Source organism: Podarcis vaucheri (assembly GCF_965113315.1).
Source record: "Podarcis vaucheri genome assembly, chromosome: 4".
Lineage (NCBI taxonomy): Eukaryota > Metazoa > Chordata > Lepidosauria > Squamata > Lacertidae > Podarcis > Podarcis vaucheri.
The window spans coordinates 67,779,007-67,793,893 of record NC_138762.1 but is presented as its reverse complement, the minus strand read 5'-3'; the positions used below and the strand labels follow the sequence as shown (position 1 = coordinate 67,793,893).

Sequence of the window (14,887 nt, the reverse complement as noted above, 5' to 3'; positions counted from 1 at the left end):
TTCTTTGTATATTGTATTGTTGTTTTATTGCTATGGCCGATTGCTGATGCAAATAAAGATTCATTCATTCATTCTTAAACAATGGTTGGGAGTTAGTTTAAGATCCTGGTTTGTTCCAATACATTATTTCAATTTTATTTGAAATAAATAAATAAAATGACCTTCAGCATACTTACAGCAACTTTGTAGGCAGCCTCTATGTAAAACACGAGATTCTGTACAAAGGCAACTTCATCAAGCGTAAATATAATACGCAATCCTAAATAAGAAAGAGCCACCATTAGGGATACATATTACCTTAACTCCAGTCAATAGTTCCATTTGGGGGTTCCTATGCTCCTGGTAGAGCACTGAGAAAAACTTCTGCATGTAAATTGTGTGTTACACTATAGACAACTGCTGGTTGAGGACCCATTCGCTTCACCCCATAGAACAATGGCCTAAACAATGATAGGTGTAACCAACTGTACAAGACAATGTTTAAAATAGCTTTTAATTCTGTGAAAGGTGTTGTCTAAAATAAAATGCATGCTCAGTTCTTAAATGGAGATGGGCTTTTCCAGTGATAACCTTATTCCATAATCTCAGACTCCCATATATCATTCCTGTGATTTAAACACTTAACTAAAGCAAAATAATTCTTCGGCAATAAGTAGCATTTAAAGTACAGATTGTTAAGTACTGAAACAACCATCTGTTGGTGGGCAGTCTGTCAGTCATCTATAGGATGAGTGTCCTTGGTAACACATTGCAAATACGAGTTGCCATGTACCCTTGCACAAAAATGAAAAGGATTCATGAATGAGTAGGTGCTTTCACTGAAGGAAGAGGTGGTCACCCAGAAGTTGTTGGCCCACAACTCCCCTTCATGCCTAATCATTGGCCATGCTACATTGGGCTGATGGGAACTGAAGTCCAACAGCATTTTGAGGGCCACTGATTCCTCATCCCTGTTGAAAGATGTCCCTTGCAAAACAATCAACCAAGAACAACTTAACAAAACCATTTTACAGTGTTCAGATTCAAAACCAGATAAAAATGGAACACAATCGTAAGTCATTGTCATTCCATAAAAGGTCAAGCCATTCAAACAACTACAGGAGATCTGGAAGGCAACTCGTCCACTCTAATCTGTAACTAAGCAGACATATGGACTACATTAAAAGGCAAGTCTGATACTAAATGTGATTTTTTTTTGAGGGGTGAAATGTTGCTTGCTGATTATAACTGTCCTAAGTTAGAAAAGAACAATGAGTTCCACAGTAGCTTACCTGATGCTGTCATCTGAGCCAAGAAGAGAAGGTAAAGGGAAGTTGCATCTACTTGCAGATGTCCCCACTCATTGTCTCCAACTACTGTACCACAAGTGGCTGTATTATATTTGGCATGCAGGCAGTCCTTGGTACTCTGTGTGTGCTTGAACTTCTCGACCTTATCTACCTAAGAAAAACAAGCAATATTCTGAAAGTAGTTCTTTAGTCATAAACATTTTCAAAATAATAATTCTGACTCAGTCTAGATTTTGGTACAGTATAATTTAAAGGGGGGTGGGCCTCTTAAAACAAATTATTTCCTCTTCAACAAACCAATGAAGTCTCTTGAATAGAGCTGTGGAAATTTACTGTAAACAGCCAGTCACGCTGGCCTGCCTCTTAGATTGTTTCGAAGACTGACACACAGATAAAAGCTTCTAACTGGGAAACAGAGCCGCTAAAAAGAAATCAGGCATCCTTTACACAACATTATACAACATTGGACAACATTATACAACATAAAGGAAGGAAATATCCAAATGGACATCATCCTAGCCAATATTTGGGCCTGGAAGAATTAGGTAGCGTTTTCAGTTCTCAGCAACCACACAAGAAAAAGAAAGTATTCCAAAAACACTGCACTGGGGCTAAAATGTCGTGGATTCTAGCCCAAGGATAAAAATGTCAAATTAAAAACATTGAACACAATCTCTCAATCACTGATCATGTACAGTAAGTTCACATGTGTACCTATAGTGAAATTGCTAGGGAGACGGAAACAGGGAGACTATGCGTTTTTTATTTTAACCACTTGAAGCACCCAACTATGCACAATGTTAATCACACCATTTGCTCTCATGTGCAAACTTTTTCTTGCAGAAACAGCCAGTGTGGGAAGAGGATGACGTTTGCCAGAACCTAGGCATGGGGGGTGGTTTAAGGTCTTCAGTCATTTGCACTCTGGTGCAATAAAGAGAGTGGGGGTCTTCTCACATCTGCAATTTGCATGGGACAATAACTCCCACTGTTCCTTCAGGCCACTAGCGTACTGCAATTCCAAGAAGGAGGATTATTTCATTTATACTAGAGAGGTATGCTGTATAAATAGAACATGCACTTAAAATAGTTTTATATGTAAGATCCATTTCATGGCAGGCTGCCCTTAAATTCATTTTAGTTGGACTCATTTTAGCTTGCAAAGTCCAAAATGCATTTTCCCTCCCACGAGTGGAAATTGTTTCAGAGGACCAGCTAGGTACTACTTTCAGTATGCCAAAAGTACTACTTTTTTGAACCTGCCTTCTGCAGTGTGTCCCATTCGTCACACCTAAAATTGCATTGCTATCATTAAACCTGGTCATCCCACTGAAAATAACAGAACACAAGTCACCCTGTTTATCATTACCTGTCTCATCATACATTGCAGAAGTCCCCGCATCAGTTTCACAACGTTCTGCAGGAATATAATTAAAGAAAGCATGCAAACATTATTTTGGGTCTTAATAACTAATGATAAATGCTCGTGTAAAAAAAAAAAGAACATTTACAAAACTAGCCTATACATTTAAGAAAACAATTTGCTCAGCTGCGTAACCTGATTTTATGACAAAGATACAAACTAGAACAATAAGCAATTGCTTTATGTCACGGCTAAAGTGATTGGGTGGTCACAGAACCAAAATAATTTTTTTAAATAATCATTCCTACGCTATAAATAGAAGCTCAGAGTTTTCCTCAGGGACACAGCAGGCAAATGTTGCCAATTCAAAATTGGCAAGCTAATTACAAGGCAAATCCCAAATATTTCTGGTTTGTATTAAGATCATGATTAGCTCTGCACCAGGCCCAGCATTAGCTCCCTCTGCCATTTCAGTCACCCTCTTCCTTTTTGGCACTGAAACTTACCAGGTGGTGGTGGTGGCAGTAACAATAAAAACAACAGGAACAGCATTCATTATGCTTTGCAGCACCCCCTAAGACATAAAGATTTCCTGAGTTTCTGGGGCCTTAGCAAAGAATAAGAGGGAGAGAGAGAGAGAGAGAGAGAGAGAGAGAGAGAGAGAGAGAAAGAAAGAAAGAAAGAAAGAAAGAAATTGCTATTGCTGCTATAAAAGTCAGATGAGATTTGAGAAGTGGGCATCAGAAGGAACTTGTGAGGAAATCTGGCTTCCATGAAGCTTGAAATGCACCCAAAATGTCAAAATTTGAGCCTGTTAGGAATTGGGCCTAAAACTGAGCTTGTTTCAGGTGAGCCTGTGAATGGAGCTATAGAAGCTCACATATCATTACTGTACAAAGGGGGACCCTTAATTGTCCTTCAGACGTGGGTAATGGATTTATGAAGTCAATCATCAAACGGCTGCTTCCCCCAAATCTCATCCATTGCTTTGATCTTACCACTTTTCAATTTTTTAACACCACCCATAAATTAAGCAGGATTCACTATGCACTGAAAATGACAGTATGTTTATTCACTTGTAGAGAAGTAAATAAATTCATCTTTGCATATCATAACAGAAAGTAAATAGTGATCCAAAGACATACCTGCTCCAATTCATATGCTTTGGCTTTATCTTCATCCCGATCTGCATTCTTCCTGTAGGCCATCCCCAAGCCCCACACAGCCAAAATGCTGTAAATATTATCTCGTACCCAAGCATCCTTTTGCTCAGTACTGGCGGAGAGCAGTCCTGTAACAGGGTTCTGAAAGAAGAATTTTTTTTAAAGGGTTAAACAGCCTGAGCACTTCTAAGCACACCTTACCCTAGCGTGTGCATTTTTGTACACATTACTTGGCTAGAGAACTGTACCACAAAATTCAGAGAAGTGCGAATTTCACTGGGGAAACCATAGAATCATAGGTTCAGGTACTGTTTCAGAAAGTATGAATGAGGTAGATTCACCCATTTATCATGGGTGTTCTTCCTGCATTTGGCCGCTACATCGCCAGCGGTCCAATGAAAACTATGGTTGGGCCTGGATTGCAAAGCAATGAGGCCCCTACAGCTGCCTGAAGAAGCCATATGCTAGGCCAAAGCAAAGGAACTCTTTTAAACTTTTCCATCTGGGATGTCCCCCTCGCCCCTCTCAAAACCACTCCTCCATTGCTTTTCACCTCACAAGGAAACATAGCCTCATCTTTTTCCCTGTAAGCTAAAAATCAGCTGGGGTGTGTGTGGCTTTTTGAGAAGAGAAACGGTCAGAGAAATACTGGCTGAGCAGGCTTTTTACTCCTGCCGCTTCTACACTGAAATTTGCAGTATTGGAAGCTACATTCAGGGGTTTTTTTAAGAGGGGGCAAACACACACACACACACACACACACACACACAGGTTCACATGTCGGTATGGAACCTGTACTTTTGTCTAATATTGCATGTTAGACGTAGGTCAATTACAGCACTCATTTCTGTGCTATGGGAAGAAAAAGAAGGAGGGTGTGTGTTTTAGCAGCTTCATTCTGGGCTCAGAGCCAGAGGAGTAATGGAACATTCTAGGGAGGAGGTTTCTGGGGGACTGACTGTGCACAGGAACAGAGAATGATCTTTAGGTTTTGAAACGTTGTGAAATATTACAGAGCCACAACGGCTGTTATCAACTGTCCTTATGCTTCAAGGTCACAGGGAGAGCTGGGTTGTGTGTGGACTATTTTTATCCCTAAACCTATTAATTATTAAACTTTTGAGGGAATAAAGTCTTAGTAAAATACAGTATAAATTAAGGGGTTAGGGGGGTTTGCTTACCCGGGGCAAAACCATGGCATTTAAAAACATGTCTTACATTTTAAATGAAGATATACAGGAGTTTGCACAACTTATTTTGGAATTGGATTTGGAATTGGAATTTGCTCTTGCGTGGTAATGAATCATCTAAGGCTTTAATCCCAGCCCCACACACCTGGGAGTAAGCCCCACAGAATTCAATAGGGTTTACATCTGAGTAAGACATGGTTAGGGCTGTGCTGTAAGATACAAAAATAAATAAATAGCACGTAAACATAAAGACTGACCATGTGCTTTATAACTAATCATACTACCCAAATTATGTCTTGGTGCCAGAGGGACAAGGGGTAAAAAGTGAGAAGGGTGTGGTGAGAAAGGAACTGAGCTTAGAAGTCACTCTGTGCTTTTGCACTGCTGGTTTCCACTGCCTGCAATAGCATGAAGTTGTGAATGCAAAGAGAAGTATTCTACAACTCCCTGTTTTCACATCTATGGTACTAAGAGCCAGGCACATGCAGAGGGGACGGGTAGCCTTGCCCCAGGCCTCTGGGGGCTGAGCTGGCCTGGGGTCTCTGCCAGGAGCCTGACAGCTTTACACTGTCAAGCCAAGAATAAGATTCCTGCACAGGCCTCAGACAATCTCTGCACTGGCCTGCTTAAAGCACATAGGTAGGAACCTTCATGGTAAGTACACTGGTGAAATATCATTGTATTCTATTTGTTTATTTCATAAAATGTATAAACTGCTTGATTGTTGGGGAAAACTCAACAGAAAAGATAAAGCAATGAAATTATCACTAAAAATTTACAACCATACAGAAAGGTAAAACCACAATACAATAGACTAAAACAAATTAAAACTCATACGAAGTTTTAACATATAGACTTGTCTATATAAGAATGCCTTCAGCAGGCACCAAAAGGAATACAGTGGAGGTGCCTGCCTGATATCAATAGGCTGGGAGTTCCAAGGGATCGGTGCTGCCACACTCCTGTGCAAAAGGCACAGATCAAAGCAAAGTTGGAAGGACGCTTCGCATCTTTTCAGGATGCTTTTTCGGTACTCTGTCTCAGGACTCCAAAAACAAACACCCAACTGGTTGTTCTCAATATTTGTAGATCTCATACTGTTCAGAGTCCTATCGTTCAATCATTTTCTATTTTGGACAGATGGGCCCTTCAAGCTGCTAAGTGAAGTTGGCAAGTCCAAAATAAGGTAAGTCTCTGGTCCCATTAGTATCTCACTGATGGATGGGAAGTTCCTTATGTGCCATCGTGATAATGCTATTTGCTGGGCGCATGCCAACCCTCAGTAGCTATGATAAGGAACTGGAGTCTCATAAATTGCAGCAAACGGGAATGAAGGAGAGCAGGCAGAAGGCACTATCACTGTGGCAAGCGTGGAGCAGGCGAGAGCAAAGCTGCCCTCTGGCTCAGAAATCTCCACTTACTGATATGCCTTACTGACCCAGTGCCACGTTCACACGTAACGATAAGCCAAGAAACCTTGGCTTAACAAATTATACTGTGCACAATACTGATTCCTTCCACCTCACTCCCCACCTGGCATGAGCGGGTAAACAAAACAGCTCGGGGTGACATCCAAATGCTGGGCTGTGGTTTCTTCGTCCCTAACAAGTCAGGATTTGTAAGCCAACAGCAAACCTTAACCGAACCCTGGCGAGTGACTTGGCAGGTGGGACAGAAACAAACCAGGATTCTAGGTTTCGATTTCACGCTACACTGGCTCACTTGTTCCCTCATGCCAGGGGAAGGCCGAGGTGATGAGCAAAGCAAGAGTCATGCACCAGAATGCATGCACAGAATAGTTTATTAAGCCAAGGTTCTTGGCTTATGAATGAATGCAGCCATTACATGATCAGACTGTGATTACAAAACTAATGTGCCATGGTTCTGGCACTGAAAATAACTCTGCATGAACGGATTTTGTTGCAAGGGAATCTTAGTGAAATCATTAGGGATTCACCTGGGACGAGGATTTGGCTGAGACTGTACTAACACAGTTTACCAAAGCTGTGTATCTACCATCATACTCGCAGATAAGCATACACAACATGCAGAATTGTAAGGTTGTAGAAACCTGCACATTTGTTATCTTTTTTTCTGTATGATGAGATTCAAACTATGTGCATAATACCAAAAAAGAAGAAGAAGAAATGTGATCCTCAGCTACACTGCTGTAACCATTCTGCAGCTCTAATGTCTTTGTTAGAACAATTAACAATTTAAGAAACCCATTTAAGCAGGAATCAGAGTCTAGCCCACAGTGCAGTTCTGGTAAACACGACAGCTTACATAACATCAGATTCGCTGTAGCTGTGCAGTAATGCTTGAGCCATCTCAGTGGTGAAATAAAACTGCGGTTTTCTCATAAGAATCAGAATGCAGATAGCATGCTTTGTTAAAAACAGACAGACAAACAGTGAATGTTTGGTTAAAACGCACACACAAGCAGAGTGTGATCCACTTGTGTTGCAGGCACATTGCTTGCACAACCCAGGTCACACACAAACCATGTCTTAATGCAAATGAGCATATCTGTGGGTTCCCAGAGCAAAGACTGTGGCAACAGCACTCCTCATCCAGCCCTCCTGCCACTGCCACACGGTTTGGCTTTGTGTTACACCCAAACCCAGGCTCATAGTATGTCTCCCCCAAGCAAACCAAAAGCAGTAAACCAATAACAAACCTTGATTATAGCTTTTGGTATGGAGCCACAAAAGCTACAAGCCCAGGTTCGGGTGCAACATTAAGCCAAATAACAGCTTAGCCACAGGTGGCAGAACAACAGCAGAACTGGGAAAAGAGCACTGCAGCCACGATCTTTGCTCCGGGAAATTTTGGTCTTTCACACTAAACCATGGTTTGGTTTAGTTAAAAGAACTAATTGGAGTCCTTTCTCCTTCTCCCGCACTACCTATGTATACATGAAGGCAGCATAATGGGACTGAGATGGGGACCAGAGAGGAGCCCACAGATGGCCCATTCCCTCCTAGAATCCTGTTGCACTGGATGCATGCACAGGCTAAAGAGATGAAAGTAGGAAAACAAGGCATTTACTGTGTGAAAAGAGTTTTAAGAAGGATGGGAGGAAGAAAAGAAAGATGCCACTCTCAAAAATAGATTTGTACCCACCATGTCTCATCCTAAAGAGGTTCTATTGACTTCAGAAGGATTTCATAAATGCACATACACACACCACAGTGGATCTCTGGCACGTACAGTGTGGAGTCTTCCTAACTCTATATTTCAAGGTTTCCCTCAAGTTAAAGTAAAACGTGACTCAGTTTTTGGAGTTGCACTGGACTTGTTGTGGGACATCTTCTTCAGTTTTCTATTGAGGTTTGCTTGGTGTTGTGATGTCTTATTCCAACAGACAATATTAAATACAATACTAATTGTCTTCTGTAGAGTCTGCTCCTGACATAGTCTGGTGTCAAAGTTGCCAATGACCTTTAGGGTCTGCAATTTGCATTATGCCCTTTATTCTGTCCTACTCCAGCATACACTTCTATGTGAGAAGTATATTTGGAAAGTGACTCATGGAAAAAATTCTGCTCTCATCACTGTAGATGAAAGTATTTTAACTGAAGACGCTGCTGCTCTCTCTCATAGGGTGCCTTCAGCTCAACAAACTGGAGAATTTGAGCATTTTGTTATTCTTATCCAGGAGCCCAAATGTATCCAATGGCTCCAGTTATTCTTTACCTAAGATTTTTGCAATGCTCATGGTTTATTTCTTAGCCACAACTTAATAAATACTAGCAGCCAACCACATGCCTACAATTATAGGCACATCTATCCTAAGAGTCACAGAGACTATTCTCTTGTACCTGTATCATTTCCATGTAGCAGCAACTACAGCAAATGTATCCAAACATGACAAATGTACTATTATACATTTAACAAATATATGTGTGGTTAAAAGACACAGGTACTTGTTAGCCAAGTTAGTATTACTGATATCTGCGGCACCTACACATGGAAACCGATGGTGCCAATTTTGTGCTATATTGCTAAAAACTTTATTTGCTTCAGAAAGCCTAACAAAGCATGTACTTTTAGCATGCAATATTAAGAATTTAAACAGTGATTTAAGAATTACTGTTTTAAAATAACTGACTATATCTATATATAAACTCCCTGGTTTTTAATGTTCGCTTTTATTGGTATTTTTAATGAATATTTTACTGTCTTTTGTAAACCACTTTGAGGGTCTTTATTTGAGTAAGCGGCATATAAATTTTGTTAAAATAAGAATAAAATGGAATAATCCACATGGGACCTGCAGCAAAATGTTTCACCGGATCAAGTTCTACTGTTCAGGATTCTATTCCAGTCCTCGCCTTGGTTTTCCTCCCAACAGTTATGCACATCCACATCATGCATTTATAGCTGTCTTATGCCACTTTAAACAAAGATGGATTCCCCCAAAGAATCCTGGGAACTGTGGTTTATTTCTCACAGAGCTACAACTCACAGCCACCTTAACAAATTTGTTCCCAGAATTCTTGGGAGGAAGCCATGACAGTTAAATATTGCTTTAAATGGATGTGACCTCCATATTTCATGCCCACTGAGCAAGCTCAGCCCTTATTAGGCTATTTAGGGGATTCCCCTCAGTTCCCCCCATAAGATTTCTTTACACTCTTGCAAACCTTGGGTTTCCCCCAAGCCTTCTTATGGGTGGGTGTTATGTATTAGCTACATGAGAACTGGCACTCACAGCGTGAATGTTGGAAATGGAGAGGAGGATTGACATGTCAGGACTCAGAAACTTTGGAGAGATGTACAGGTGATCTTAAAGAAAACTTTACATGTGCTGAAAAAACAGCAGCAGCAACTACAGCAAAGCATCACTCCACACAGTCTGCAAAAGGCCAAGCATCTTAACCATGTATCAGACTTCTAAGGTGAGGAGCAGGCAGAGATGTGGCAGACAAGCTAGGAAGGAGAAAGTAAGCTCTGGGGGAAGCCTGTGAGCTAGGAAATTCCCTTGAAGCATCTGTCAAGGGTAAAAACACTCCATGCATTTTAGTATCAGCTGCTCAACTCAGCTAAAATTTGATAGAAAGGAACAGGGGGGATATAAGCTCGGCTGGTAAGCAAAATCCCAAAGCAGCAGAAGCCAATGACTTTGTCACCAGAGATAGACATGTGGAGGCCTGAGAATGAGAGAGACCCCTGCCCACATTCTGCATTACCTTAAAAAGGGGGGCAATATGCCCTTCTGATCACTGGAATCTGCCAGTCATTTAAAACTATTTAAAGCCTTCTCATCCTGCTCAAAAAACTTTGGAAGGGAGCGGTAGAATTACATAGGCATCTAATAAGATGGCCATTATGATGTCTATGCTTGGGACTTTATGGAAGGTAACTCACATAAAAGTGAGCTATTGCAGCCTGCCTCACCAATGTTTCTTGGCTATTTGTTGCCACCCACCCAGAAATAATGTACCCATGGAAATCAAACACCTAGACTTTAGTCCCACTCTGCCTTGGTCAGACCACACCCGGAGTTCTGTCTGGGCACCACAATTTGAGAAGGAGATTGACATGCTTGAATGATTGCAGAGGAGGGTGACCAAGATGATAAACGGTCTGGAAACCATGCCTTATGATTGAGGGACTTAGGTATGTTCAGCCTGGAAAAGAGGACACTGAGACAGCCATCTTCAAATATCAAAAGGGCTCTCACATGGAAGATGGAGCAAGCTTATTTTCTTCTGCTCTGGAGGGTAGGAAACCAATGTACTCAAGTTACAAGAAAGGAGATTCCAACTAAACATCAGGAAAAAAACTTTCTGCTGGCAAGAGCTGTTCGACAGTGGCACAGACTCCCACAAGAGGTGGTGGACTCTCCTTTTTTGGAGGTTTTTAAGCAGGGATTGGCCATCCATCATGTATGATCTACTTGAGATTCCAGCATTGCAGGGTGCAGGACTGAATGACCCTCGGGATCCCTTCCAACTCTGCAATTCCATGAATCTGTGATCCAAAATATTCTCTTCACATCTAGCTAAAGTAAACATCTTACAGGTCAGAGCAAATGCAAGCAAACAATGATTGCTAAAAATAAATATGAAAACAGAGGGTTGTTAAAAACAGAAAGAACCCTTTCACCTTTAAGTAGTGGCACTGACCTGATAACTCAAAATGGTCTGTTGAACAAGCCGGGCGTAGCCGTCTAAACGGACTCCAGAGTTGCTTCTGCTCCTCATTTTTCAAGAGAAAGGCTGGGTGACTGGAGGCGCCAATGTCTTTCTAGCAGCTTTTAGCACTAATAGCTCACTCATCCATCAGCAGGCTGAATTGTAAGTCTTGATGGTAGCAGGCATCTTTGTTCCAAAATAAACAGAGTAGTTGTCAACAAAATAGCCAGGGAGTTTCCCCTTTTGCCTACATATAATTCACCGTCTCAACTATATTCTTGAAGCAGAAACCCTATACACAGTTACATGGAAGCAAACTCACTACTTCTCATATTAGCTGTTCAGTATATTACTGTACCCTTGAAATGATATCCATACTCCATAGGCACATACAATCCAGCTTCCACCCTCATTCAAATTCCATTTTCTATGCTAAAGGTCATCAACAGTATCTTATGTCCACATTAGACATCTAGCTGTGTATATAACAAAACCAAGAACCATTGTACATGGATAACAACTGCCCTCATAAAACCCTGAGAAACATAAAAGGTAAAGGTAAGATAAAAGACCCCTGGACAGTTAAGTCCAGTCAAAGGTGACTATGGGGTTGCGGCGCTCATCTCGCTTTCAGGCTGAGGCAGCCAGCGTTTGTCCACAGACAGTTTTCTGCATCATGTAGCCAGCATGACTAAACCACTTCTGGCACACGGAGGACCATGACGAGTGCCAGAGCGTATGGAAACGCCATTTACCTTCGGGCTACAGCGGTTCCTATTTATCTACTTGCACTGGCATGCTTTCAAACTGCCAGGTTGGCAGGAACTGCGACAGAGGAACGGGAGCTCACCCCGTCGCAGGGATTCGAACCAGCAACCTTCCAATCAGCAAGCCCAAGAGGCTCAGTGGTTTAGACCACAGCGCCACCTGCGTCCCAAACTAGGAGCAAACTTGCCGAATCAAGCATTCAACCAAATCTGCAGAAATGCTGCTGCATTCTTTCAAATTAACAGTTTCCAAAGCATTTAAATCTATGGAGATCTCCCCTGTAACTACCACCATCTCTATTTCTCAACCCAAATAAATGGATCTTGAAATCAGCACAACAAAATGTGGCTTCAGGAAGGACCTTGCCATACATGCAAGCTAAGTCCAAGGTGTCCAAATCCCAGAGTTGTCTAACTCAGAGAAGGAAATGCCCTGGAGGGAGCTACTGTCTGCCCATTCTGCCCAATGCATTTACACTGAGTTCAAAGGGGCTTACATTGAGTTCCAAGGTAAGTAAGCGTAAGCATAGGACTGCAGCCTAAATTAGCAATAGTGGCCAGTAATTTGCAGGGAGCGGGGGAGCATTTAGTTCTGGTTAAGTAATGTGAAGCACAATAGTGCCAGGGAAATTAAAAATGAAAATAAAAATAGTAACCAGCACGGGCATAGCCAGGATTTATTTTAAAGGGCAATCCTTATGGAAGGGGGGGGGGGAACTGAGTTATTAATGATGCAATTGGTCAGTTAAGTATTTTTATTTACTTGATTTAGGGGGGCATTTGCCCCCACTGCCACCCGGGTACACCCATGGTAACCAGGTCAACTTTTATCATTTGATGCACCATTGATGTAACATGACAGTGTTACACTGCTGAGAACAGAGAACAAACAGAAGGGAGGGTACAAAAATGATAGTTTGACTACGCTAGCAAAAAAAAAAAAAAAAGGCCCTGGAGTATTACAGTGTCTTGCTATTTGTGGTATTACTTTAGCATAACTATTTTACTTTTTTAAAAGCAGGTGTCCTCCTCAACTGCTTGTATCTGAAAGTTGCTAGATGCTTTTTATTATAAATGAGGGCTGCTCTTTGGAACTGTCTTCTTTAGAACATAAACAATGTGCTCTATCCTTGAACAACTGTCCTTGGATGACCTTCACAGCAAGCTGGACAAGGGGAGTGCAACCTTGCTCCGGCTTCTTGATCTCTCGATGGCTTTAGATACCACCTACCATAGTACCCTCCTGGACAAGCTCCATGGAATAGGAATTGAGGGCATTATACCACAGTGGTTCTGGTCCTACCTATGGGAGAGAGTCCAGAGAGGGGCATTGAAAGAATGCTTCTCAGCCCCTGGCAGTTATGAAGCCGCTGGGAGCAGTCATTAGGAGTTTCAGGGCAAGGTGCCTTCAGTACCCTAATGACACTCAGCTCCGTTTCTCCATAACATCTGAATCAGGAGGCCATGTGGGTCCTAGACCAGAGCCCAGACGGTGAGTGGATGAGGGAAGATAAGCTGAACCTGAATCCTGACATAACGGAGATGCTGTGGGCGAGTGGTTCCCATGTCGGAGAAATTGCTCAATTGCCTGTCCTGGACAGGGTTGAACTTCCTCTAAAGGAGCACATTGCTGGAGGCCGAGGTAGCCTTAGTGACTAGACATGCCTTTAACCAGCTGCACCTGTTACAACAGTTATGGCTGATCCTAGATCAGAATAGCTAGACCACAGTAGTGAAGGCACTGGTGACTTCAAGAACAAATAGCTGCAATACACACGTGTGTGTGTGTGTGTTATGGTTCTGTTTTTTATTATGTATTTTGTGCTTTTATGCTGTGAACTGCCCTGAGATCTACAGATGAAGGGCACCACACAAATTTAATTAATAATAATAAAATAATAATAATACACTACGTGGGGCTTCCCTTGCATTTAGTATAGAATGCTGCTGCACAAGTGCTGACAGGTGTGAGACCCTGCCAACACATAATACTTCTGATCAGAGATCAGCACTGGTTCCCAATTTGTGACCAGCCAAGTCCAAGGGGTTAATATTCGTATATAAAGCTCTCACAGGCTTAGGAACAGTTTACTTATGAGACCACCGTACCCAATACATGCCCCCCCTGACTTTTTCAATCTGTGGGTGCTGCAAGCAGCACATCATTCTGCAGTTTTAGTGCAATGGCACCTACATTTTGAAACTCCCCGCCTATTGATACCAGGCAGGCGCCTTCACTTTTTGGCACTTTGCTTAAAACATTTCTCTTTGGACAAGCCTATCCAGACACACAGAGGCTGATATTTTTTAAATCTCTTTTTTGCTGTTAATCTTAAATATCTACAGATGCTTTTGATCGTTTCTAACGGCTCCTATTGCTTCTTTGAATACTTTTAACTGAGGTTTAACTACTGCAAGCAAGCGGTATATAAATAAATAAAACAACTGACAAAACAAAAGGTGCATTTTCCTAAGATTAAGCAGCCTACACAACCGAAAGTCTAGGAGGAAGGGCTACAACGTCCTCCGATTCTAAAGCATCGGGCAGCCCCCACCCCCCTTTCACTTAACGCACATCGTGCAAGTGCGCCACAAACGGAGATGCCCTTACCTGCCAAGGATCTCCCCCGATTCCCATTCTCCGGGATGGCGCGGTGCTATTTCTTCCTGCGCGCTCTCCAAAAGGGAAGCCCCATTCCTTGCCCAGCTGCTTAAGCTCGCTTGCCTGACCTGGCAGAGTTGTCGCTCTCCCCACCGCCCCGGAATGGAAGCTCAGGGTCGCTTTCGGGACGCGGCTCTTCTTCCGGGAGCCTCGTCAGTCCCCCGGGAGCGCCTCCCTCGGCGAGGGTGAGGCTCCTGCAGCTCCCGCAGCGGCCAGCTCCCGGGGTCAGGTTGCAGCCAGGCACGCGCCGCCCGGGCCCGAGAAATAGTTCCTCCTCTTTATTAGACTGGTTACGGGGCCGGCGAAATCC

General features: G+C 42.5%; 1 protein-coding gene across 3 annotated transcripts in view; it reads right to left on the bottom strand.

The window, feature by feature from the left end:
- The window catches only part of PHKA2 (phosphorylase kinase regulatory subunit alpha 2), a 52,392-nt gene extending 37,789 nt beyond the window's left edge, over positions 1 to 14,603 (bottom strand). For all 3 annotated transcript variants that reach the window (XM_082221628.1, XM_082221629.1, XM_082221630.1), the window contains exons 1-6: positions 14,527 to 14,603; positions 11,140 to 11,334; positions 3,798 to 3,956; positions 2,659 to 2,706; positions 1,272 to 1,440; positions 177 to 259 (exon numbers count right to left, since the gene is read on the bottom strand). In XM_082221628.1, the coding sequence (XP_082077754.1) occupies positions 177 to 259; positions 1,272 to 1,440; positions 2,659 to 2,706; positions 3,798 to 3,956; positions 11,140 to 11,217 (537 nt within the window). In that variant the 5' untranslated portion in view covers positions 11,218 to 11,334; positions 14,527 to 14,603. The remainder of the gene's footprint in view (positions 1 to 176; positions 260 to 1,271; positions 1,441 to 2,658; positions 2,707 to 3,797; positions 3,957 to 11,139; positions 11,335 to 14,526) is intronic.
- Between the last annotated feature and the right edge of the window lie 284 nt (positions 14,604 to 14,887).